This window comes from Camelus ferus, chromosome 11 (genome assembly GCF_009834535.1).
Source record: "Camelus ferus isolate YT-003-E chromosome 11, BCGSAC_Cfer_1.0, whole genome shotgun sequence".
In the NCBI taxonomy this organism is placed as follows: domain Eukaryota; kingdom Metazoa; phylum Chordata; class Mammalia; order Artiodactyla; family Camelidae; genus Camelus; species Camelus ferus.
Genome location: NC_045706.1, coordinates 22,745,799 through 22,772,401, shown reverse-complemented (window position 1 = coordinate 22,772,401; position 26,603 = coordinate 22,745,799). Strand labels below are relative to the sequence as shown.

The 26,603-nt window shown below is 36.5% G+C and overlaps 1 protein-coding gene across 9 annotated transcripts in view; it reads right to left on the bottom strand.

The window, feature by feature from the left end:
- The window catches only part of CFAP43 (cilia and flagella associated protein 43), a 90,202-nt gene that overhangs the window by 45,461 nt on the left and 18,138 nt on the right, over positions 1-26,603 (bottom strand). For 8 of the 9 annotated variants that reach the window (XR_004323802.1, XR_004323803.1, XM_006182995.3 and 5 more), the window contains 10 exons: positions 21,990-22,149; positions 18,770-18,837; positions 16,814-16,945; positions 12,833-12,949; positions 9,313-9,393; positions 7,543-7,691; positions 5,720-5,823; positions 2,346-2,486; positions 1,286-1,458; positions 168-317 (listed from right to left, as the gene is read on the bottom strand). Coding sequence is in view for 7 of the 9 variants with exons in the window: in XM_006182995.3 (XP_006183057.1) it covers positions 168-317; positions 1,286-1,458; positions 2,346-2,486; positions 5,720-5,823; positions 7,543-7,691; positions 9,313-9,393; positions 12,833-12,949; positions 16,814-16,945; positions 18,770-18,837; positions 21,990-22,149 (1,275 nt within the window). In the remaining 2 variants the exon portion in view is untranslated. The remainder of the gene's footprint in view (positions 1-167; positions 318-1,285; positions 1,459-2,345; positions 2,487-5,719; positions 5,824-7,542; positions 7,692-9,312; positions 9,394-12,832; positions 12,950-16,813; positions 16,946-18,769; positions 18,838-21,989; positions 22,150-26,603) is intronic. The other variant, XM_032490992.1, reaches the window with a different exon arrangement.

Here is a 26,603-nt window from a genome sequence, read left to right as displayed (position 1 = left end):
CCATGGCACATCAATACACCCAATGTTGAAGTCAATAACACCATCACTGGTAAGTAAGTTATGAGTTAATTCACTTAAGAAAGAGTTCCAAATCTTTCCCTAAGGGCTTTTGTTCCTCAAATGAGATCAAGACAGACATTCCATGATAGGAAAAAAAGGGAGTTTACCAAAGTTTGAATATCTCGGATACATAGAAATCCACATTTAGCTATTGTTATGAGCCACAATCCATGTGGAGACAGAGAGAGCATTCCAGGTCCATATTGTTTGCTTTGCACTTTTTGATATGGCTTAAGAATGCAAATACCGCTATGATCCTGCCAATCAAAGAAAATGACCACATTAGAGAAGAGATCAGGGGAGCAGTAACTTGGAGTTTGCAGTTGTGCACATATAGTCAGATTAAAATATGAAAACACTGTCATTGGAAATACATTGATACGTGACAAAATGGGTACCTGTATTTGCACCGCATTTTTCATCTTTGATTGCAAATAAAAGTTCCTTTTGGCCAATTGAGAAAAGTTAGATGCCATTAAAAATCCCAGCCTACAACTGACAATCTTTATTTCTCATTAATCCTTTTCATCCTTGGCAAACTCACTCCTCTGCCCAGATTGTACACAATATTTCTCCATGTCTAAATCTGACCTATTCTTCATAGTCCAGTTCAACTATTACTTCCTCCAGGAAGTTTTTCTTGACTACTCCTTACCATAAATCATTTCTTCCGTGTTTGAATGTCTGTCTCATACTTTGCTGACAATGAGAGAGAAAGCCTTTGATTAAAAGGTTTAGAAAGGAAGGGTGGTAGATAATTGGGTCAGTGTATGTAGGAAATGACACACTATGGGAAAAATTTGAAGAGAGTGTGATGAAAGGATGCCAGAAACATTGTTCAAGTATTTTGTGCAATTTTCTCTAGGGCTTAGGTACAGAAGTCTACTGAAATTCAATAATCCTGTGGCTCCTAACACTTGTGGAATAGATTTTCTAATGATAGATTTTTAAAAAATATTTTTTAAAGGCACTAAACTAATACGGTCATCTGCATGTTTATTTGACAAGTATGATATATGTGGCACAAGTGTGAGGTTGCTCAAATGTATTTTATGATGAATTAATGAATCATGCTAATATACATCCAATTCAAAGAATTTTATTACTATAATAAAGACATTTGTTGACTGGACTAGAATGTTAAAGCATGGATCATGTCTAGGTAATACAATGTGTAAATCTTGATTAATAAGATAAATAATAGCATGCTTAAGTTTTAGCATACTTTTTCAGGAAGAAGATAGCTGCAGATGTATGGCACTTGATTACAGAAGCCATATATCTGGTTGCTTCGAAAGCTTAAGACAGCAGAGGACAGAGTGTGCTCTATCTCATACACGGACTTAGGAACGAATTCATCTCTCAGCCTCCCTCGTTGATCGGCAAAGCTTGCAGAAACTATAAGATTTGAGGAAGAAGAGAGATTACTTGCACCATATAATGATTTTATTTTTTAAATTGTTATGAAAAGCAAAATAAAAAACTTAAATGCTCAGTTAATACAGAGGCTATTAGGGGATAAAAATGATTTGAAAACAACTTGGCTCCATTAGAAATACTTGAGTATTAAATGACGAATAGTAAAAATATCTTTATAAGGCCTTGGTTAATTTTATCAATTAAGTAGAGACAGCATTAAAAGAGAAACTCATAAGAGTCTAGAGAGTCTTAAGACACAAAACCAGGGGAGGGTAGAGCTCAGTGGTAAAGAGCATGATTAGCATGCAGGAAGTCCTGGGCTCAATCCCCAGTACCTCCATGAAACAAAAAAAGACACAAAAGTACTTTGAGGTTTTGACTCGCTTATATGCTATAATTATATATTTGCAAAATAGCTACCTAGATATATTTGTTATCTAAAACAAAGGAAGTGTCTATTTTATCAGACCTTTTTATCTGGAAAGTTTTCTTTATAATTTTATCAGTGAAAGTGACTACACAGTAACCTATCTGTATTTGACTACATATATTTAAAGGTACGAAAAAGAGATCATAAAACGACAAATCAATTTGACAAAAGTGACAGTCAATTCTGGTTTTTTCTGTGGCAATAAGACAGATTCACATGAATGACAGGGCCTAGGGGAAAGTCCACATTTCACATTATTTAGCAGCCATTTCACTTTGTAAGATACACAAAGGTGGTGGCCATTTTAACCTCTTCACATGTTAAAAGAAAAACAATGCTATCACCAGAAAAAGAAAAGAAAAAAATTAAAAAGGAAGCTATAGCAACCACTCAACTGGGCACTCAGGACAGAATTGGTTGCTTATTTTTTCTTTACCTTGCGGAAGTCTTTTAGGCAAAGTAAGTATTTCCAGCCTGCTTCTTCCCGTTCCTGGAAGTGGGGAAAGCACCATCACTTTCACCATGTCTATTTCCAGAAGAGAAACTGTGGATATTTGTAAAATGTCTTTGCCCACCTCTGAAAGCAAACGAAAACCAACACAAGTGGTCATTGATACATTTATAGAATATTTTCTTTTCCCAGGTAAGATATCAAATTATAGAACTGCCTTCACCAAATCTTTAGATCCAAATTTATTTACTGGGTATTTAAGTGATCTTTAAACATAAGTGATGGAAACATTTCTGATGAATAGACAGGGGATTTTCCCCATTAAATGTCTGGGTTGGCGGATTCCAACCAGCTTCTTTCTCAGCCAGGGAGTCCTCCAGAGTCTGCCCTGTCCACCCCACTCAGTAGCACCTGCTCTGGCCACTTGAACGTCCACCCCAGCCATTTGCCCACTTGCCAAACTGGATAAACCCAGGTATCGATGTTTTTTTGCATCTATAGTCAAAGTATTTTAAGTGTGGTGGGAATACACATGCCTCTATGAGTTTGTCCTCCAGAAACCCAGGTAATCTGACCTCGGCAAGGCACCTTGCCTGGGGCACACCTTGGACTCTTTCCAGATTCACTACTGCCACTCTCCACAGGGGCTGTTCTGTGCATGCCCACTTTCTCAGGCCCATTTCAGCCCCTCCCCTCAGTGGATGACATTTCCTATGACTTAACAAGGAAGACAGAGAACATCTGACACAAACTTGACCTCAACTTTCTTGTCCCGAATCTCATATTTTCTCTCTGTTTGTTCTATCCTCCCCCTTCATTTCCTGACATTATTGTAGGAACAAAATATAACCCTTTCCACCTGTGCTTCTGAACCCACACCTCCAATGTCCTATTACACCAAGTGCTATCAATTACTTCTTTTTATTTTCTTGTGACTCCCCTATCTTCAAATTAGGACCTTCCTTCAACCTCACTTCCCCACCAGTTACTACCTAGTTCTCTTTCCTCCACTGCAAACTTCTCAGAACAGACGTCGCTGCTTACTGCCTTCCTTTTCTGACCACCACTCCCTCCTTAAACCCTTATCTCTTTTCCAGGGAAGTAGCTTTCCCAGGGCTCACACGCTGATGCCTCCTCACCCTACTCACACTTCTGCCACAGTCCCTGCCTTCTCCAGCCTTCCTTCTTCATGCTCTTCCTGGAGTGGGTGACTCCCATTTCTCTCATTACCCCGGCCCATCCTCAGTTTTCTTCACTGCCTCATCTTCCTCCATCCACAACATCAAAGTAAGTAGCTTTTCCCATTCCACACTCTGACCAATCAGGTACATTAAAAAATGAAATATTTAGGCTGGGCTTGTACCCATTCTGAGGTCAGCAATAGGTCCTACCACACTCCATGCCATCTAATTTACATATTACCTGTTTGACCACACTAAGCAATTGGGTTTGCTTCTACTCTGTCTTCTTAAGCCATCTCATCAGCTTCTGTGATTTCAAGATCAGAATTCTGTCATTAAACTTTGAATTACAAATCTCCAATTCCAAACTTATACTAAAGATCACCAAGGGAAGAGCTTATTGGCTTCAAATCTATGGAGCTTGTCAGCTCACCCTATCTCTCAATCTCCACAACTGTCTTTTTCTTGAGTTTTTACTTCAATTAGTGACAGCATAAACTTCCACCATCCAGGCTAGAAACTTTGGAGTCATTGCTGATCCCTCCCTTTCACATATAATCAAATATCAAGTCCTCCCAGTTCCATCACTAACAGCTGTCCCCGCCTTTCTCTTTCTATGACTGCTGCAAGGCCTTGTACAGTGTAGATAAGAGCACAAGCCCCACAGCCAGTCTTCCTGAGTTTGAGTCCTGGCTCCACCACTACCTACCTGCATGGCTTTGAACAAGTACTAAATCTCATTGTGCCTCAGTTGGGCATAACAGTAGTTTCTATCTAAAACTTTGTAAGAATTAAATGAATTAACGCATGCCACATACTTAGAACACTGGCTATCCCATGGTAAGGAATCCCTTAATAAATGTTGGCTATTGTTACAATTAGTATCATTTCTTGCTTAAGTTACTATAATAGTTTCCTAACTCATCTTTTTTACTGCATTCTTTTGCCTCTCTACTCTAGCCTTCACAGCAGTGCCAGAGTCTTCCTCTAAAAACCAAGTCAAATCACACCAGTCCCAGCTGACAATATGTCATTAAACACAGAACAAAGTCCAGACTCCTTGGAATGATGTTCAAGACCCTCCATCTTCTTTCAGACTTTGTCACCATGATCCTTATCTAGTAAACTCTTCTATTTACCTGTTATGCCAAACTTCTGACCATTCCAAGCACCTTTTGCTCAGACTTTTGTCCTGAGCTAGAATCCTAACAAGCCCCATCCTCCACTACTTTAAATCCTTGGAAAATTCTCCCCCAGTCCTCTGTGCCCTCCCTGCCACTTCACCTCACTCCTTTCCTCACATCTGGCAGAATTAATTGCTTCTTCCCCTGAGCCTACACAGCACTCTGCTATTCCTCCTCCACTAATTGTCTGCTTGACCTTTCCATGCTCCACAGGGCCTAGGGTCAGCATTTTACACCTAGTAGGCACTCAATTTTTAAAAATCAATAAATGGATTTTACAATCTATTTTGCGGGAAAATATACATACATATTTGGTATGTAAAGCTAGAGAGAAAAGTATTAGTTCTTACTATGCATCACTTAAGTGTCACCTTACCTACCAGATCGGTGGCTTACCTAGGCATTTGGATGCACATTACTGAAAAAGCTGTGTATCATTTTGTTTAAAGAGGAAACTTTAAAGATACATGTAATAAAACTTTCTTTAGGTTTTATAATTAAACAAAAATAAAATATTGTTTAAAAATACTTCAGGGATAAACCAACCCAACTTTTCTTTGTTGTAACATCAGAAACACTTGCAATTTCATTATTCATTAATTAATTCAAGAAGATTTATTTAGGGGGAGGGTATAGCTCAGTGGAAGAGCATGTGCTTGGCATGCATGAGGTCCTGGGTTCAATCCCCAGGACCTCCATTTAAAAATAAATAAATAAATAAAATAAATAAACCTAACTACCTCCTCCCCAAAACAAATAACATAAAATCTTAAAAACAGATTTATTTAACATCAACTATGTACCAAGAAGATAATAATAAAACCTCTAAATACCATGTGGGAATCCTCCTAAGTAACTTTTAATAGCTATTTAAATGTTTATCTTTTAGAAAACATGCTTCAATAACTGTTTCACCATAGCCCCATTTTTACAACCTTAAATTCTTTGGAATAAAGTGACCAATATTTAAGTTAATAAGCATTCTATGTAGTACCTATGAATCCAAGAATCTGAAATAAGCTTGAGGGTTTGGCATTGATAACAAAAATGTATCCTTCTGATGTTCCAACTAATAGATATAAGCCTCTCTGGTCATACCTAGAAAAGAAGAAATCTGATTATCAGAGTCTACTTGTTCCACTAATAAGATGGTAAACAAATGTATTGAATGACAGCATGGAGATACATTCAAAACCAGTTATTATAGTTTATGATTTTTAATATTATCTGACCTTATAAAAGGCAAATGATTAACATATAAAGGTAATCATTACATTCTAGGCTAATGCTGTTTCCAAATTGCAACTTACAAGTATACAGTCAAGAAGATTCAATAAAGATGGGCAACTATTTCATCATAAGTGAATGAAATATGACAGCAGATCTTTCTTGCTATTTCAAGTGGAAATAAGCAATTCTTAAATTAGTGATGAGTGGGACATTCCAATGCCCTTCAGTACCAGTCCTGGCAGGAAGAGGAAGAATGTAGTGAAATGTTTCTACGTTTTTATCAAATTAGAAAAAATGGGAAATGCAAATTAGGGTAAGAGAGAAGGATCTGAGAAAAGAGAGGCACCAAAAAATATGGTACAGAGGGGCAGAATTTAAATGGAGGGAAATTACAGAGCCTTCCCAACTGGGCTGGAAGCAGTATAGCACAAATGGTGGAAACCCAACTCCTTCAGGTGCTAGCTGAGTGATCTTGGGCAAATGCTTCTCTTAACCTCTCTGAACCTAGATTTTCTCACTTGTGGAATACGGACAAGCATAATTCTTTTCCAAATGTGTGGCAAGTATCAAATTCAATAAGCTATAATATATAATGGTACCTCAAGCTGTAAAGCAGGGCATAAAAGTCTTTTTTTGTTAAACTTACTATTATGATAAATTAACAAAAGAAAGAAAAAAAACCACATGCATCCAAATCCAATGTCTCTACGTTGTCTTCTTAAAAGTATAGCTTCAAAAAATTTGAAATCATTTAAATGCCCATCAATATACTGTCTTTTAAAATTATGGTATATCCATATGATGGAATATTATGTAGCTGTAAAAAAGAGGGAGGTCTTCATGTGTGGATAGAAGACTTTTTCTAAGATATACCATTAAGCGAAAAAAATTGAGGTGCCGAACGTTGTATATGGCTTGCTGCCCTTTAAGAGCAAAGGCAATGACTCTGGAGCCCAACTGCCAAGGTTCAAATCCTGACATTTGCCATTTACTACATGTGTAATATTAATTATTTAAATTCTTTGTGCCTCATCTTCCTTGTCTGTAAAATGGAGACAATAAGACTATCTATCTCATGAAGTTAATACAACAGAAGTGCCTGGCACACTCTTAAGTACTTGGTAATTATTTGTGTAATTAAAAGGATGTACTTATCAGGAGAGGGTATAGCTCAAGTGGTAGAGTGCATGCTTAGCATGCAGAAGGTCCTGGGTTCAATCCCCAGTACCTCCTCTAAAAATAAATAAACCTAATTATCTCTCCCCTACAACATAAAATAATTAAATAATACAATAATAAAAGGAAGTACTTATCTCTTTGCCTGTTTGTGTATAAAATATCTCCAGAAAGAAGACATGAGAAACTGCTAATAGGCTGCCTCCAGGGAGGAGAACTAGGTATTTGGGGACAAAGGTGGGAAACTTTGCACTATACACCCCTCTGTACTTCTTGAATGTTGAACCAAGTCAATACATTAATTTTCAAAACAACACATGTAAAACTTAAAATTAAAAGAAATTAGGGCTTCACTGGAATTCTCAGCAGACAGGCCTGACAAAGTTGCTGCCAGAAGCAGGCAATACTTACAGGAGGTGCTGCACTGGTGATTTGGAGAGAAAGGCCTTGTGAATTGCCTGAGGGGATTCGACATCCCGGACATCGAGGAAGTGGACAAAGCCACCCTGGGTGCCCACGGCCGCAGAGAGGGATGAGGGAGAGCAAGCCAGAACTGTTCCCTGTTTAAAATAAATGCAAAACAGAAACAGACTCACAGATGTAGAAAATAAACTTCACCAAATAAAGTCACCAAAAAGGAGAGAGGAGTAGAGAGGGACAAATTAGGGGTATGGGACACAAAATACTATATTTAAAACAGATAAGCAACAAGGGTATACTGTGTAGCACAGGGAATTATACCCCTGATTCTTGTAATAACCTATAATGGAGTATAATCTGCAAAAATACTGAATTCCACATGCTGTACACCAGAAGATAACACAACATTGTAAATCAACTACACAACAATAAAAAATAAACCCTCAGATGCTCAACTTCACTCTCCCAGAAGATGAAGCCTGCTCTCCTACACATAAGAATTCCACAGTGTATTTGAAAAGACTGCAGAATGAGGAGAGTGGCACGTGTCGGGTGGTATTACAAGCTATACACCATCATCTTGTTTTATAATTGATATTTTAATTTTTAATGGGGCAGAATTGTAACTTCCCTAACTACTACCAAGATCTATATTACATCTAGAACTTTGTAATATAGAAAATGATGAAAATTTAAGAAGAAATAGCATTTTCATTGTTTCTTGGTCTTTCCATGTTTTTTAAATATTATTTTATGTAAAATGCACTGTGAACATCGTGAAAAGAATGCCAACACCTTGTGGTAGGTGTTGTGAGTAATTGTGGTTTGCTCTCAGCATCCATACACCTTCTTTCTCAAAAATTTCTTGAATATCCATTGAGAAACCATCTATCTCCTATTTTCAGGGTTGAGTGGAATAGACCTGACTCCCATTTCCAGGGCTGAGTTTAAGCCAATTAGTATTTCTCATTCCCCTGTCCACTGTGATAGCTCAGGGTATTATTAAGACATTAGGAGAAATTTACAAAGCCTTCTGAAAAGGAGAAACTTCTTTTCTCTTCCTCCTCCCACTGTAGGAGGCTTTCTGCCCTGATGATCTGATGTGAGGCTGGCACCTGTGGCATTTGGGTACCACTGAATGAAGCCTAAGATGAAACTAAAGACATAGTATACAGTCAGAGAGAAAAACAAGATCCTTGGTAGTATCATTTGAGTTGCTGGATCAAGCCACAGATGAGCCCAGGCAAACTCTATAATTTATAGTCAATTGAGTCAATAACCCCCACTTTTTATTTTTTGACTCAAGTTGGTTATAGTGGCAATTTTCTTTCATTTCTAACTGAACTTCTTGAGGTTAGATGGGGTCATTTAACTAGTTATGGCCAAGAAGATGTTTCATTTTTGAGTAAAAGCACTCAATTGCTAATTCAAGACTCTCCAGGACAGTTGGTGGAGCCCCTATCAGCCTCCTTCCCTGAGAGACCATGTAGAGAGAGACCCTGTCAGTCCACAAAGCATGCGTGAGATACAAACCACTAAGATCTCAGAAACAACTGCCACCACAGAAAAACTTGTTCTTTCCTATACACTAATATAGTACCTTATTTTCCACCCTCTGGGCTATGGAATGTACTCTAAGTATGTAAGGTAAAAATGCAATAAGTCATCTTCATTGAGTATCTCCACAAACATGAATATGAGAAAGTAAGTTGGAGTAGAATTCAATGTTCTTAAAAATATCCATTTATAAGGCACACTTACTGGCATATTCAGACAAATCCTGCTGACACAAACACCATCATCTATACCCCAAACACAAACTTCCCCTGACTGTGTGAGTGTCTGTAAAAGAAAGAAAAATAAAACTCAAATGGAAAACAAGACTATGCTATGGAAGCATGTTCTAAATTCCTGTCTAGCATGTCAATCACTCTGATGATTTAGCATAAAATTTTATTTTATTTATGTGGGTTATAATTACTTTCCAATCTCAGCGTCAATACTTCTGACTTGAACAAATATTAACTATTATCTTTAATACAATTTGAGTAACATGTAATAACTAATGAGAATTAGAAAAGTGAAATGAATATTTTGTGTGTGTAACATAATTGAAATAAAAGTTACTAGGAAATTCAGTAAGGTTATTGCCTAGCAAATAAGTCTAGAAATAGAAAATTATAATTGTTATTTTTTTAAAGTTAATCAATCTTGCTTTAAGAGCAGTTTCAGGATTACAAGAGAATTTGATCAGAAAGTACAGAATTGTTCATTCCCTCCCTGCCTCTCCCAACGTACACACAATTTCCCCTATTATTGACATTTTGCATTATTGTGGTATATTTGTTAGAACTGATGAGCCAATACTGATACAATATTATTGACTAAAGCCCATAGTTTACATTAGGGTTTGCTCTTTGTGTTATACATTCTATGGGTTTTGACGAACATACAGTCACATATACCAACTGTCACAGTATCAAACAGAATAGTTTCACTGCCCTAAAGATCTTCTGTGCTCCACCTCTTCTTTCCTCTCTCTCTCCTCACTGAACCTCTGGCAACCACTGATTTTTTTCTTTTCACTGTCTCCACAATTTTGTCTTGTCCAGAATGTCTTATAGAGGGAATTGTACGGCCTTCTCAGATTGTCTTCCTTCACTTAGCAACATGCATTTAAGGTTCCTCTATGTATTTTGAGGGTTTTATAGCTCATTTCTTTTCAGTGCTGACTAATATTCCATTGTATTATGTACCACAGTTTATCCATTCTCCTATTGAAAGACATCTTGGTTGCTTCCAAGTTTTGGCAATTTTGAATAAAGATGCTATAAAAATTCACATGCAGATTTTAGTGCGCAGATTAGTGCAGATTCAACTAATTTGGGCAAATGCCAAGAAGCTCAATTGCTGAATCATATGGTAAAGGATGTTTAGTTTTAAAAGAACCTGCCAAGTTGTCTTCCAAAGTGGCTGTACCACTTTGCCTCAGCAGTGAATGAGAGTTTCTGTTGCTCCATATCCTTGCTAGCAATTGGCATTGTCAGGGTTTTGGATTTTAGACATTCTAATAGGTGTGTGGCATCTCATTCTTTTAAATTGCAATTATCTAATGATGAATAATGTTGAGCATCTTTTAATTATACTCATGTGCCATCTGTATATCTTCTGTGTTAAGGTGTTTATTCAGATTTTTTGCCCATTTTCAATGGGGTTGTTTGTTTTTGTATTGTTGAATTTTAATAGTTCTTTGTATATTTTGGATACCAGTCCTTTATCAGATATATATTTTGCAAAGGTTTTTCTCCTATGTCTTTTCTTTCTATTTAAAGAGTGGAAATCTTTTCTTTCATGGATTGCATTTTTGGTGTTGTCACAAATTTTGAAAAATTCTCAGCCATTATTATTTCAAACATTTCCTCTATTCCTTCCTCTCTTTCTTCTTCTTCTGGTATTCCCATTACGTGTATGTTATACCTTTTGTAATTGCCCAATGTTCTTGGATAGTCTGTTCTTTCTTTTTCATTCTTTTTTCTCTTTATGTTTCAGTGTTGGAAGTTTCTACTGACATTTCTTCAAGCTTATTGATTCTTTTCTTTGCCATATTCAGTCTATTGATAAGCCCACCAAAGGCATTCTTCATTTCTGTTACAGTGGTTTTTATTTCTAATATTTCTTTTTTTTTTCTTTCTTAGAGTTTCCATATCTCTGTTCATACTACCCAGTCATTCTTGTATGTTTTCCACTGTCTCCATAAGAGCTCTTAGTATACTAATCATAGTTGTTTTAAGTTTCTGGCCTGAAGCAGGGGATGGAGGGATAAATTCAAGTTTGGGATTTGCAGATACTACTACTACATAAAATAGATAAACAACAAAGTCCTACTGTATAGCACAAGGAACTATATTCAATACCTTTTAATAGGTATTATAAATTAATTAATTAGTTAATTAATTTCTGGCCTGATAATTACAACATCTCTGCCATATCTGAGTCTAGTTCTGATGCTTGCTTGTCTCTTCTGTTGTTTTAGTCTTTTAGTGTGTCTTATAATTTTTGTTAAAACCTGGACATGATGTACTGGGCAAAAAGATCTAAATTAAATAAGCTGTAGTGTAAGGTTTTATATTTATCTGGCTAGGAGTTAGACTATGTTTACTGTTTACTGTAGCTCAATGTGTCAGAAACTAAAATTTCCTCTGGTGTTCTTGTTTTTGGTCTTAGATGTGCAGATTATTCAGTTGTATTCTTTGCATCTGTCTGTCTGTCTCCATAATTTTTGGGGCAGTGGTTTTCCCTATGACCTAAATTCTCTGCTGAGTCTAAAAATTTTTTCTTTTAAATTTATTCAGCTTTTTTCTTGTTATAAGGCTCTTTACATGCTAGAGTAGAAACCCAAAGTTCATATTGTTTGTTTTTACAGATAATTTTTACTTTTTCACAGGATCAAGACTAAAAGCACGTTAAAGTAACTGCAACATAATACAATTTAAATTCTGTTCCTTTAATACTAGGGAGTGGGTAATGTGAAAATGTGGATGAAGTATCTAAATCCTAAACAGGAAAATCTTGTATGAAATTTTTTTATTGAGTTGAAACAATGCTAAGAATAGGCATAATTCTTATTAGAGAACATCTGGAAGAAAAATCACATAATCAGAATCTTAAGATTGGAAGAAAACATTAAGTTACCTATTCTATACTCTATGTATTTTTTAATTTGCTAGAACTTCCAAAACCTTAATGGATTTGTTGATGAATCATAAGAAAAGTGAAATATGTTTCTTGAGACCAAGAAAAGGTAAAAAGTTAAAATACTAGGAAAAAACGTTTCTTTTCTAAATGTAGAGGGTGGATTTGTTTTTTTTTTTTTTCCTAAGGAGACTGAATACATGTTCTGTGTATGGCAACTCTTTCATTTTCATCCTCAGATAGGGCTGCATCATTCAGAAAGAAGGGAAACACTAATAGTTTAATGGGTGTTGACAACTCATTAGCAATGAATGTGTTTAAAGATCTGGCTTGGGAAGCTTGGATGGCGAATACAAATAGGATGGCTCCTAAGATTTTAATTGCTTTGGTCATGTTCAGAGATTTAATATCATGAAGTCACAATATGATGATGACATTCTAACTAGGGATTAGAGTTGATGATGGAAGTCGTTGGCATTTCTACCACATCTTGAAGACTAATCTGTGCCTCTTATTTGCAACAGGTTGCACATGAACTTTCAAAATCTCATATTTAAATCCTATTGTGAAACAATAAAATATTCCTTACCATGAAGTATTCATTTCCAGGTGTGATAAAGTCTGTTGCCTGAAACTTCCCATCACAAGCTTCGAGGACTTTTTCAAAGGTTGGCTCCTCACCAAAAGTGTAAATATAAATAGATCCCTGTTAAATATATCAAAAAATAAAAAAATTATGCAACTGTTGTGTGTGCAGTCCAACAAATAAATATTTATTAAAAGCTTTTTAAGAACAAGGCGCTGTGTGTGTGGGAATAGGTGATGGGAAATTAGAGATAACCACAGGAAGGCCCTGACCTTGAAGGAGCTTAAAATCTAGATGCTTAATTTGTTTTTTTATTGATTCATTCATTCACACATCAGTTAAAATGATCAATAAATAGGATTTTCTTCTTTCCTCCATTTTCCAGGCATTTTGTTTTTTTAGGTTACAAAACATAACAAAGCACTTCTTTCCTGACTTCAAAAAATAATGTCTACTTATGCAGAAAATTTAGAAAATGTAGAAAACCAGAAAAGTTGTTAAGATGAACTAAATCCTATCATATACTAGACCATGGCAGGCACTAATGAAAACTTTTAAATAACCATTTGTGAAAATTGTAGAGTTGTGGCTGAAGCTGTGATTTGCTTATCATTCCCAGCTCCCAAATTCACCTCTCCAAAAAATCTATTCCATATGTTATGCATCTCTGCCAAGTAACTGTAATATGGTATGGTTACTTAATTAGCAGTTAGAAGTCTGCTTTCAATTGACCACAAGTTCTTCAAGTTTACTTGAGTTAAACATGAATATTTTTATTTATCTAAAAAATACAATTCTGTAAAGTCTAAAATTTGATAGGTATTTACTGATTTTACCTTTCACTCATTCCTTCAACAAATATTGAGTGGATACTCTGTGCCAAGAACAGCTCTGGATGCTGGGGCTACACCAGAGGACAAGACAAACAAAAGTTCCCTGCCCTCATGAAGCTTACATTCTACTGTGGACTCAGTCAATAAATAAGATATCTAAATAATATGTATTGTAAGTTAAAAAGTAGTAAGTGTGAGAAGAAAATAATTAAGCAGGGAAAGAGGACATGGCATAGCAAAACAAGAGGATGAAACTCTAAACTGAGTGTCCAAGAAAAACTTTACAGAGAAGATGACCTTAGAGAAAAGATTTGAAGGAAATGAAGAAGGGATTCATGTGGATTCTGTGGGAAACACATTCTAGACAGAAGGAACAGCCAGTGTAGACCCTCTGAGGGAGGAGCATGCCTGGTGAGTACAAGAAAACCGCATGATGAACAGCATGATGGAATCAGGGTGAACAAGAAGAAGACTAGGGGAATGAGACCAGGGTAGGGAGTGGAGGCCACATCATGAACGGCCATCATGAAGATTTTGACTTTTACTCAGAATAACATGGGAAATCACTGGAGGGCTCTGCATAGTAGAGAAAAATGCTTTGCTCACTTTGGCTGTTGTGTTTTAATTTACTTTCAATGTTACTATATTTTTTTAAATTTACTTTCATTATTATGCTTTAGATATGTCACTTGTAAACAGTGCATAGTTGGGTTTTGCTTTTTCTAAATTCAATATGGTAATTTTACTTTTAACTAGACCAATTATTCTGTTTTGCTTTAACTGTAATTTCTTTACAATTAAAAAAATATATTTGAGTTTAAACATTACATTTTAATTTATGCTTTCTATTTTCTCACTTGCTTTGTGTTTCTTTTTCTCTCTTCTCTTACCTTGTTTTGGGCTGCTTTTTTTTTTAAAAAACATTTCACTTTCCCCCTCTATAATGTGGAAATTTCATCTGCTGTTTCAATTCTTTTACAGTTACCTTAGAGGTCAGAACATGCACACTTAATTTGTAAACGTCAGAAGTTACTTAAAACATTTATTTTCCTCCTGGGAAATACAATAAATTTGAAATACTTTATTCTATTTACTCCTTCTCCTCCAACTTGTATTTTTGTTGTCTAGGATTTTAACTCAGTGTTATTTTAAAACCCACCATCACATTATTTTTGCTGTTTTATATAGTCAGTGTCCACTTACACTTCTCCACACATTTACTACTGATTGTCATTCTTTTTGCATCACAGTCCTTCCATCTGGTATCATCTTCCTTCTGCCTGATGTACATACATTCTTTAGAATTTTCTCTAATGATGATGTGCTGCTAACAAACTCTCATTTTTGGAGCGTCTAAAAAAATGTCTTTTTTCACCCCTATACTGAAACGTATGTTCACTGGATATACAATTTCAGGTGACAGCAACCTCATTTCACTAAATCAGGGGTCAGCAAACTTTTACTATAAATGGACAGACAGTAAATATGTTAGACACTGTAGGCCATGTGGTCTCTCACAACTACTTAATTTTACCATTGTAGTGTGAAAGCAGCCATAGACAGTACATAAGTGAGTGAGTCTGACTGTGTTCCAATAAAACCTTATGTACAAAAACAAGCAGCAGGCTGGTTTTGGTCCATGGGTCCACAGTTTGCTGACCCCTCCACTACATGGAAGATACCACTCCACTCTTTCTTACTTACATTATTGCTAGAGAACTCAGCTGTTAGTCTAATTGAAAGTCTTTTGAAATAATCTGTTTTTTTTTTCTTTTTTGTTGTTGTTTTTTTGTTTTGGGGGGAGGTAATTAGGTTTTGCTTATTTATTTATCTTTAGAGGAGGTACTGGGGGTTGAATCCAGGACCTTGTGTATGCTAAGCATGTGCTCTACCACTTTAGCCATAGCCTCCCCACTAAAATAATCTGTTTTTCTCTCTAACTCCTTTCAAGATTTTCTCTTTGTCTTTGGTTTTTCAAAAATTTTAGTTTACGTCTAAGTGTGAATATCTTTTCATGTATTCTGCTTGGGATTCACTAAGCTTCTTGAAGCTATAAAATCTTATCTTTAATCAGTTCTGGAAAATATCTCTTTAAATATTGCCTCTGTTCCGCTCTCTCTCCTCTTTGGGATTCCAACCGAATATATGTTAGATCTTTTCACTATATTATTCATTTCTCTTACCTCACTTCTCCATACTTCCTATACTTTTGTCTCTTGGGTACATTCTGGGTAATTCCCCTGATCTATCTTTCAGTTCATTAGTTCTCTCTCTGGCTGTAGCCAGTCTTCTGTCAGACATATTCATTTAATTTTTACTTTATTAGTATAGTTTTCTCTTATACAACTTCTATTTATGACTTTCTCCCCTCTGCTATGCTGCATTTTTCATTTCTTCCTGTTCTGCATAGACATTTTAAGTATGTCATTTATTAAAATGTAGTTAGCACAGTTGTTTTAACTTTTGGTAATTACCAGAAACTTAAGTCTTTCCATATTTAAATTTAAATTTCTTTTAGGCAGAAAATGATTTTATTCTTTATTTCTCTCTCTTCTTTTACAGAACCCCTATTTTCCTTAGGGAACCATCCATGACACCAATCTCAGTTCATGTTTGGGTGGATTGACTCTACCCAGGGTCTAAGGGTAGGTATGCGACTTAGGCCTGGTCAGTAAGAGTTTAGAATCCCTCCGGACAAAGTAACTGACCCGGGGTAGAGAGGTGACCCAAGTTAGTACAATGCGTCTAGATTCCAGGACTTTTTTTCCCAGCTGTTTATCTTTCCACCAGGGTCACCAAGAGGATAAAAACACAAAACTAGAGCTGCAGGAGGCTCTTCTGACATCATAGCGGAGAGTCTATATAGAAAGGGAGGAAACAGAGCCAAGATATGGCAGAAGAACAAGGCCAGTAGCATCATGGAGGCTCCTGGATTCATATCAATTCCTTGCACTTTTAGTTAAACACACAAAAACAAACATCCTTGTGCTATTTAGGTCTTTTAAATTGGGTATTTTTTCGTTTACAAACTAAAGAGTCCTGACTAGTAGTGTATCATTATGCAGCACACTCTGCCCTTCATTTCTGTCATGCAATGATGATAATAACAATATCTGAAAATTGCATATCAAGAAATCACTATCTAGCATACCTTGTCTGTCTGAATCAGCAACATTCTGTAACTGGGAGAAAACATCAAATGTTCCACGGGCCCTTCAACCTCAAGAAAATCCTCCACTTTGTAATTTGTATCTTTAATAAGAAAAGAATACACAAAGCCATCCTAGAGACCAAAAACAATGAGATAAATGCAGAAAATCAATCTCAGTCAATGCACAGTACACTTTCCTCATCAGATAAGCTAAGAATTATTATCATCCACTGTTCATTTTGGAATCATCATCTATGTTTACGTTATTTAGAATGCCCTGTCTTCTTACCTTTATTTTGCCAACCTTTAACTATGTTTCCTGGTAAATATTCAGTTTTATCTATTTTTGTGATTTATTTTTCAATTACCTAAAATTTTACTGATCTCTCCTTTCTTTGAACTTCTTTAGCATTTGTCCTCTTCCCACATTCTTCACTATATAGTGGTGGGGCAGATGAGGCAGTTTATCATGTGGCTGGCATATAGCAGTCTTTTGACTTCAAAGGACCCTAGCCTTAATGTATGTTCTTTAATCATTATTATGTGCATTTCCTATCTCCATAAATGACTCAAAGGTAGGGAGTATGCGGTGTATTTCTTTTGTATCCTCCTTTCCAGTTTTTCACACAGTGCTAGAAACATGGCCAAGTATCAAGCAAAAATGGGCTGGTTGGTTGGTTAATCAGTTAGTTGTAAACAGATTCAGGGTAATTAAACTACTCTCAGGGGGAACTTAAGTTATTCTTACACTAGTGAAAAGGCTTTGGGAAAATTCACCCATCATTTCTTAGACCCCATTACAACTAAGAGTAGGCATTTGTGGGATGGCTGGGGGGACCTGAGGAAAAACGTGCAAGGTGCTTCCTCCAAGCTCATCATCGTTCTCCACCTCTCACCAGGGTGGATGCTCCAATCTCTCCTTTAAACTAGGTTAAAAAAAAACACCAAGGGTGGCCTCGAGAATGGTGATAGTCAAAAGGCCACAAATGTAGGAGGTGGGAGGTAGAGGTTGCAAGGTTCAGGAGAGGAGATTACGAGCTGAGTGTAGGTTTATGAGCTCCAGCTTGCTTGCTTCTCGTTGGTGGAACTACATCTCCCACCCTGACATCATTGGCTAGCTGCCCTCAGATTCCCAGAGATGTGATCTGTGGCAACAGAAAAGATAAAACTAGTAGTGTTTCGGGACAGCTACAGTGGATCTGAGATTTTAGTGTAGGTCCTCTCCAAACCTTAGCATCAACTACAACAGCATGGGAAAGTAACATGGTCTGGCCCCTTTTCATACTTCCTGAAGCTGTGTGCCCTGATAAGTGAGAGCGAGGACTTTGGAGTTTGACACTCCTCAGTTCAAGCCCCAGGTTCTCCACTTACTGGCTGGAGAACGCTGTAAGACTTGACTCCGTCTGTCTAAGAGGATGTTCCTACTTGAGAGGGTTATTGTGATAAGATAACGCAAGCAAAACACTTAGCACAGTGCTTGGCACAAAGTAAGCGCCAAGAAAATGAAGGCTATTAACACTGCTTCTAAAATGAACAATAGCCATATCGTACACGTAAGATAAATGGGCGCACACACAAGAGGCTAAGCTGAGGCTTAGACAGAAGGTTCCATTTGGGTCTGAGAACCTGATACATTAAGTGCTCAAACAGGCATGGAATTCGGTGATAGATATTAGGTGTGGTTTTCTGGCGGGGCATGGGTTTTTTAATTGTTTTTGCTTATTTGCAATAAGATAGACATATGGTAGTTCATTATACTGTTCTCTCTACTTTTGTATATATTTAAAATTCTTCATAATGAAAAGTTTTAAAATGGTATCCCCAAAGCAAAGAATTTTCATTAATAATCTGACATAGTCTGACATACCAAATTATGGCTCATCATAGTAAACTGCAGCAAATGGAAATTGTATATTTTCTTGAAAACAATTAATTTTGAAGGAAAAAATACATTACAATTCCAGAAGCAAGCACGCCTCCCTTCTGATATGCCATCGTGACTGGACTGATAAGATTTCTTCCAACTTTGGAAAAGAAAAACAAGGTGAAACAAGTGACACATAATTAAAAGTGCCATACAGAGTAGTTAATCTCATTTGCTTTTCTAGGACTATTCGTTTCTTTGTAATTCTTTCCACAAATCAACTTCACATCCGAATATATGCTACGATGCCTCTCAATGAGGCACTGATCACTGATAAGAATCACACTAGTTTTTTTATGTTCTGTAGCATCAGATCTATGGAACTAACACTGTAGAATTGTATACTAAATATATTTTCTTTTTTAGGAAAGCATTGTCAGAGATTTTAAGGGGCCAGAAAAAAAAAAGACCAAAACTGTATTATCATCAAGCTGTAGACTTAAGTTTGTACATTTTATAGCATGTAATTTATACATCAATAAATAAAACACAGTGAATTAAGAAAAGTAAAAAGAAAAAATATTCTATAAAAATACTTATTAATAAAATATTGTCCTGGGGGAAAATAACAAAAAGCATATTACCTTTTATGTAGAAAAACCACAAGAACTACAAGATCAAAGGCTCAGAAACATCCATCAAACTTTTATTTATTGCATACAACATGCTTGGCATTTTGCCAGGTGCTAAGAAGCTTACTGTCCTTTCCTCCAAAGACTATTCACATCCCAGCAGTCCCTTGTTTTCCAATCCAACTGCCAACAGAGTCCAGGTTGCTATGACTTCTGGCCTAGTCTAGGTACCTACTGCTTATAGCCACCTGCTTCCAGGATTGTCCTTTCCTGAACTATGGCTGAATTAATCTCCTTAAGCACATTCCCATTCAGGAGTTGATGTCAGTCAACTGACAGCTGAATTGAGTATAAATGCCTTAGTAGGACATTCAAGGTCAGATATGGTATAGATATCCCTTTGTTTCCCACTACTCCTGCATGACCCTCGATGCTCCAGACAAACTGGACCACTTCTTGTTTCTCAACCTTCCCCATGTTTTCTTGCTTATGCAGATACCACTGCCCAAAATTCCGCCTACCCTCATCTCTGCCTGTGACCCATCTTTCAAGGGTCATTTCAAATGCCACCTACAAAATGGCTTAACTTGGCCTGTTTCCCTCATCTGAATTCCCATAGAACTTTATGAAGTTCTACTCACATCTTAATTTTCCTGGCTGTAATTATTTGCCAACTTGTCTTATTCTCTTTAATAAAATATAAATCCCTTGAGGGTGTTGATTATGAGATTATACATTTGCCACCTATGTCAACTCTGAGGCACTTTGCTTAGTGTCTTCCACACTATATAAGATTCCATATTGTAGATAAATACTTATTTAAAAGTATTTATAATACATTGTGAAAATGATACAAAGTAGTATACAGGAGGAAAATAGTGAACAATATAAGATTACATACCACTAAGTCCTAAATTATGTAAAACATATTGCAAGTGTGATAGGAGTTTGGAAATGAGAAACATTGTTTTATAATCCATTTTACAAACACATAGAGGTGCCAGTTTACTCTCTAGCAATCCCTGAATTGCTATTAAAACTCTGGAGCCAAAGGATGAGTAAGACACAGTTTCTAACTTCAAAGAGTTGATGACTAGTGGGAAAGACAGACATGCATGTGGGGCATTGTAATGGCCCAGGATGAGGCTGTAACAGAGAAGTGAGTCTGATGGAACCCCAAAAGGGGTTCCTGATCTTGCTGGAAAGTTGGGGTGAAGATAGGAAAGGCTCCACAAAGGATAATTCCTTCAGGTAGACTAGGAAGACAAGGGCATCCTAGACTAAGGTAAATACAAATAAATGCCAGTGGGCAGAATTTGGAGGGAGCACAGGAATGATGAGAACTTCTAAGTCTCAAGTGGGAGAGCCAGAAAAGAGGCTTATTTTTTAGAGAGTTAGGGATGGCATTGTGGATGTGAGATCAGAGGGTGGACCAGGCCTGAAGGTACAGGTGAGAGTAAAGGGAAGAGAGGGAGGGCTGGGGCAGGAATGCTAAACCTAATGGCTTTAGTTTTATCAGTGGAATGTGAGTCAGGGAACAGGAGAGGGTGTAGATGAAGGACAGTGCAGTTGGGGAAAACCTGCTGTAGGAGGTTTTGAGCTGGGAATTGGAAGATTCAGAGAGCAGGGTGGCAAGGGAAAGAGCTGGGAAGCATGTCTGTGAAATGATGGGAAGAAATGATTGGTTAGATCAGAAAACTCATACTGGGTAGTAGTAGGAAATAACATTAATGGCACAGGTAACATCAGATTAGAGGGCTTGAAATCAAAGCAGAGTAGTGTTTGAGTTATGTGTTGGAAATGGTCTTCAAGAAGGGCATTTTGGCAGGAATGAGATGCCTGATTTGGGTCAGCTGTAGATTAAGGTCAATGAAGTCAGTCCTAAAGTTGCTGAAGAAATCAAATTGTGAAATAACAAGGGGAATTGGAATGGAGAGTGCATTAGTCAGGTTGGAGAACTTGTCCTGGCAAGACTCCCTTCACAAAATGTCTCCAGGGAGCCCTCACAGGGTGTACACTGGCTTCTCTGACCCAGGCTTAACCTTGATCACAGATGATGAGACCAGGAATGGACACCAGATCTAAGAAGAATAGACCAGATTCTCGCAGCAATTCTAACCAAGCAACAGAAAAGTAATTTTCAAGATGGAAATTAGTCTTAAAGGAAGGTCATCATGGAGCAAGCGGTTGAGAGGGGTGGAGAGAAGGAAGGGGCACAATTAGGTAATTTAACAGAACAGGTATATGTACAGGGAAGGATACGGTATAGTAGCTAAGGACTTGGACTCTGAAGTCTTATCGCCTGAGTTCAGGTGTCAGCTTCACAGTTTACTAGTTATGTGAATTTAGGCATGTTTCTTAACCTCTCAATGCCTCCATTTCCTCATCTATATCATGAAAATTAAAAATGTATTTCCTTACAAAGTTGTTTTGAGGATTATGTGAAATATGCATATAGGGTGATAGCAGAATGCTTAGAGCACAGAACACTCCATAAACGTTAGCTGGCTATGAGGAGCATCCACAGGACTTGGTAACTAACTAGAGGATAAAGAAGAAGGAGGAATCAAAGATATCTCTAGAAAGAGACAGAAAAATAGGGAACAAAACATCAATTTTTCAAGTGCAAAACCATCACCAGTGGCTACACTTGTGGGAGAACGAAGCAAAGCACTCTCACCCCTTGGTGGCTCGTCCTCCATCTTGTTAAGCACAGTCGCCTTGAAGTTTTCTCCGCTAATCATTAAAAGATGACCCTCTTCACAGCCAACGTACAGGTCGCTTGTTGGAGTCCAGCAGTGCATAGTCGGGTGAAGCAAAGTATATAGATCATCTTTAGGCTTCAGGGAAAGATTTAAAACCTTATGTTAAGACAATAGTCATAGCTGAAGAGCCAGAGAAATACCCAGCAAAAAAAATTTCCAAGAAGAAACAAATGAGTATGAGCCTACACACATTAACTGGCCCCGCCCTCTGCCAAGAACTAAGTGAACTCCTTCCTGATCTATTTCTCTCTCTACATTTTTAATTCACTAGGGAAAAAATTAGGTGTTTTTGCCAACATGTTCAGAATTCTAGGGTTGCGGGTTTTGGGGAAAGTCTTGAGTAATAACTTCTACATAGTATTTTTGTGGACTTTTTGGTATCCTGGATCTAAGAAAGCCATTGTCTAGCTAAAATCACCCCTTTTGAGGTAGATTTTTGTCAACAATTTCCCTCCTGATACTACAGGGCGCATGAATATTATTTTCCTAGAGCAGCTATGGAGAGGTTGGTCTCCATCTTCTGCTTAGTTAGCTGTCATGGGGAATGAGAAGAGGACCTGATTCTGGCAGCCTCTCTAGTTTGGTTCATGAAACATCCTACCTGACTTTGATTCCATGGAAAACTCATAGAGAAATGCAGAAAATGTAGGGAATGTATACCTACAAGAAAAGCAGTCTTTCGGGACTAAAAATAATGAACCAGGGGTCTAAGGCAAATTTTTCCTGCAAAGGACTAGGTAGAGAATATGTTAGGCTCTGTGGACCATATAGGCCTCTGTCACATATTCTTTTTTTTTTTTCCTTTTTTTTTTAAAAATTGAAGTGCAGTCAGTTACAATGTGTCAATTTCTGGTATACAGCATAATGTCCCAGTCATGCATTTACATACATATATTCGTTTTCATATTCTTTTTCATTAAAGGTTATTACAAGATATTGAATATAGTTCCCTGTGCTATACAGAAGAAATTTGTTTTTTCTTTCTTTTTATAAAAACAATTTTTAAAATGTAAAAAAATCCTTAGCTTGAAGCTATATAAAAGAAGGTGAGAGTTTGTTGATCTGTACCTTGGATAATAATATCTTGGTGTTATGCTCCCTGCAGCCTTAAACACTCTGTCCAGCTGGGGAGAGGCTGCTTCCCCTTTCTGTTGGCACAGAGCTGATCTTTAAGTCCAGGACTACCTGCTCCCCTTCCTGGACATCAAAATGACTGTGGCAGCTACTCTAGGCATATGCCCCCCACAGGACTAAGATTCTAAATTCAAGATACTGTAACACAGCATTCTTTCCTTTCCACTTAAACAAGTCAAACATACTACCTTACTTTTATTTATCTATTTATGTATTTATTTCTTTATAACATAACATTTAGTACTATTTGAGTTTTTTATGCTCTATTATTTAGAATTGCATTAGCTACAACATAATGTCTTTGTTTTCTTTAGGCATCCTTACAGCCATAGGAACAGAAAACATTTTTAATAAGCTAATGGCCAAATTAATAGAATTCTTAAATTCCTTGAGAGTTCAATATTTCACTGTTTCATTCATTCCTTTATTAATTCATCTAACAAATATTTATTAGACCAATTACATTAAGAGGCATGTTCTAAACACAGAGATATAGCAGTGAACAAAACAGACAAGAAAAAATCCTTGCCCTCATGGGGTTTACATCCTGGTAAGGGGAAACAGAGTAAAAATAAGTTAAGAAGTTAAATATATAGATAGATAAACAAGTTTATACTGTCAAGCACAGGGAACTATATTCAAAATCTTGTAGTAACTTAAGGTGAAAAAGAATATGAAAACTAATATATATATGTTCCTATGTGACTGAAGTATTGTGCTGTACACCAGAAATTGACACATTGTAAACTGACTATACTTCAATGAAAATATTTTAAAAATGTATAGAATGTTATGTGTTGAAAGCGCTGTGGGAGAAAAATAAAGCAGGGGAAGTTGGAATAGGTTTCACAGTTGGGAAATACAGTACATCTAAATAAATAGCCATTTTTTTCCATTCAAAACTCTTTAATAAATGCAAGCTACCATTCTATTAAATACTCAGTTGTTTGAATAATATGTTATATACTGCTCTTTTAATTTAGGAAAGGTTTGTAGATTCAAGGTAAAGCAGGTGTGGTACTGCCAAAGTAACTACTCTACTGGATTCCCAATTGGTACAAATTTGTTGCATAATTGACATTTCCACAAACATTTATTGGGTGTTGGTTATATACCAGGCATCGTGCCAACTCCTAAGAGATCCCTCTTCTCAATAGGATAATCACCCACTAAGGGAAAAAGTAGTATCAACAAATATCAGAATCAGAAAACACAGTAGGTTATAGGAGAGGGGTACTTAAATGTTATGAGAGCATTTACAAGAAAGCAACTGGTTCTTCTTGGTGGAGTGAAGGAAGTGGAGAGAGAATTATCATTTGGGATGGACCTTGAAATATGATTAAGGTAGAAATCATACATAGGAGTACTCATCATGATAATTTTTTTTAAGGATAGATTGTTTTTAATTGTACAATTGGTCTATTTCATGCCCTCAAAGCCTTAGATTGTTAGAAAATAAATACTTGAGTAACAATCTGGCCATCCAGCGGGCCAAAACAAAGGGGCAAAACCACTCAAAAGGATTAAACCGCTGCTGATAAATGACATTTTTGGGGTGTTTAACTGAGATTTAACTCATAGGAAAGAGTTACTCATTATATAATCACCATTATTTAGAAGTTCCCTGGATTGTCTTGATGACATCTAACCTGAGACCATAAATCACAAAAGACAGACTCTTACCTAGTACGACTATGGGCTCAAAAATCGTAAAAAAAACAAACAAAAAAACCCCACCACGCATATCTGGTTCTCGTAAGACAAGTGAATTTGTATGTATATCACAGAAGGAGAGGATTAAAAGTTGGATTTTTTTTGCATTAGTATATTAAACTAGCATTGTGCGTGGCTTTACTTAAAGATAGGCTTGTCTTCCTATTACTTTCTCTCATCAATAAATATGTTTTATACCATTTAATGTGATATTATGTGGTGCAAGCAGAACACTAATTTTCAATTCTGGAAATTGAGAATTTTAAAAGAAAATATGCCAGTAGTGATTAAAAGTATTTGTTGATAACACCACTTCCTTGTTCAGTTCTCTGGAATCAAACATGAAAAAATTCAAGTCTAACTTAATATTGTTTAGAAAATGTAAGCATCTGAATATGTTTCATAATACTTGAGTTTATAAAAGGAATTTCTATTTAGCAACTTCATTTAAATTTAAAAAAAAGGCAGATGGAAAAAGAAAACTTGACACTTGAGATTAAATTCATTATCTTGGATCCAGTTTCTGCCTAGATAACATCTGCCTTTGATTTCCCCCATGCTACTACTGGGTACTTTTTCTAATGCCCTAAATAAGTTGTGTAATGTGACACAGGCCTGTTTAAAGGTCTACTGTGTGCCTTTCTAGTGTTAGCCATAAGAAAGATAATGGAAGTATTTAATATTTGTAATTTTATAAAAGCCCACAGCTTGTCAATTTTTAAGACTCTTAAATAGGTCCAGTCATTACTGATTTCTTTGCCATTGGTACCTGGGCCACAAGAAATGTCATTCAAAGGAAGGAACAGAATCAAGACATTCGAGATCTATTTTTGGTTATGCTTTCACTTATTGTACACAAATTAATCAATGTTTCAGCAATTTTTCTCACTGTATTTATCTATAAGATGAAAAAGTAAATACTGGGAAATTTAATTTCTAATTAAATTTAAAGTATGTGCTTTACTAATACTCAGTGTATAATTTAGAGATGTCCAACTTCAACATTAAATTTGTTTTCAGAAAAAGGTTAAAATGCTCTGAGTTACAAAAGTCCTAGGAAATAAAGATGTCTGTTTAAGGACATTTTAAAAAATGGTAACTCCACATGTAAGTATTTAAAGAAAGCATTTCATAGCATATTTCAAATGACAAGAACAATAGCCTGAATTCTAAATGTCTTATGTAGGACCCATCAAGTTGGTGCAAAGGGTTAATGATGAAGGCTCCCACAGAAATTTATTGCACACGGGCACGCGTGCGCGCGCACACACACACACAGATTTGATACAGTTGAATATATGGGTTCCTTGGCATCAAATATTAAGCATAGAAACATTCTTTCAAGTTGCAAACCTCTATGGCTGATCTGTTTGTTTTTACTTTGCTGCCCCACTGTGACTGAGTGTGGCTTCCAAGGAATTAATCATTTTCTGTAATTTAAAGAAGTGAATTAACTGCCATCCTTTAGAAGAAATACTAAGAGCATACAACCTTTACTTTTCCTTGCCAGAGATTTTTAAATTAATTATCACATGGAATTATTTTAAATATCTATAGCGTAATTCTCTGCAGTGGTCAAAAACATTTGGGAACCTGTACTTTCTTTCTCCTTGGCTTGGAGCTTTCACACAAGTATTAGCATAATGCGGGCTCAGAGGCTTAGCAGAATCAAGCCCCTTACT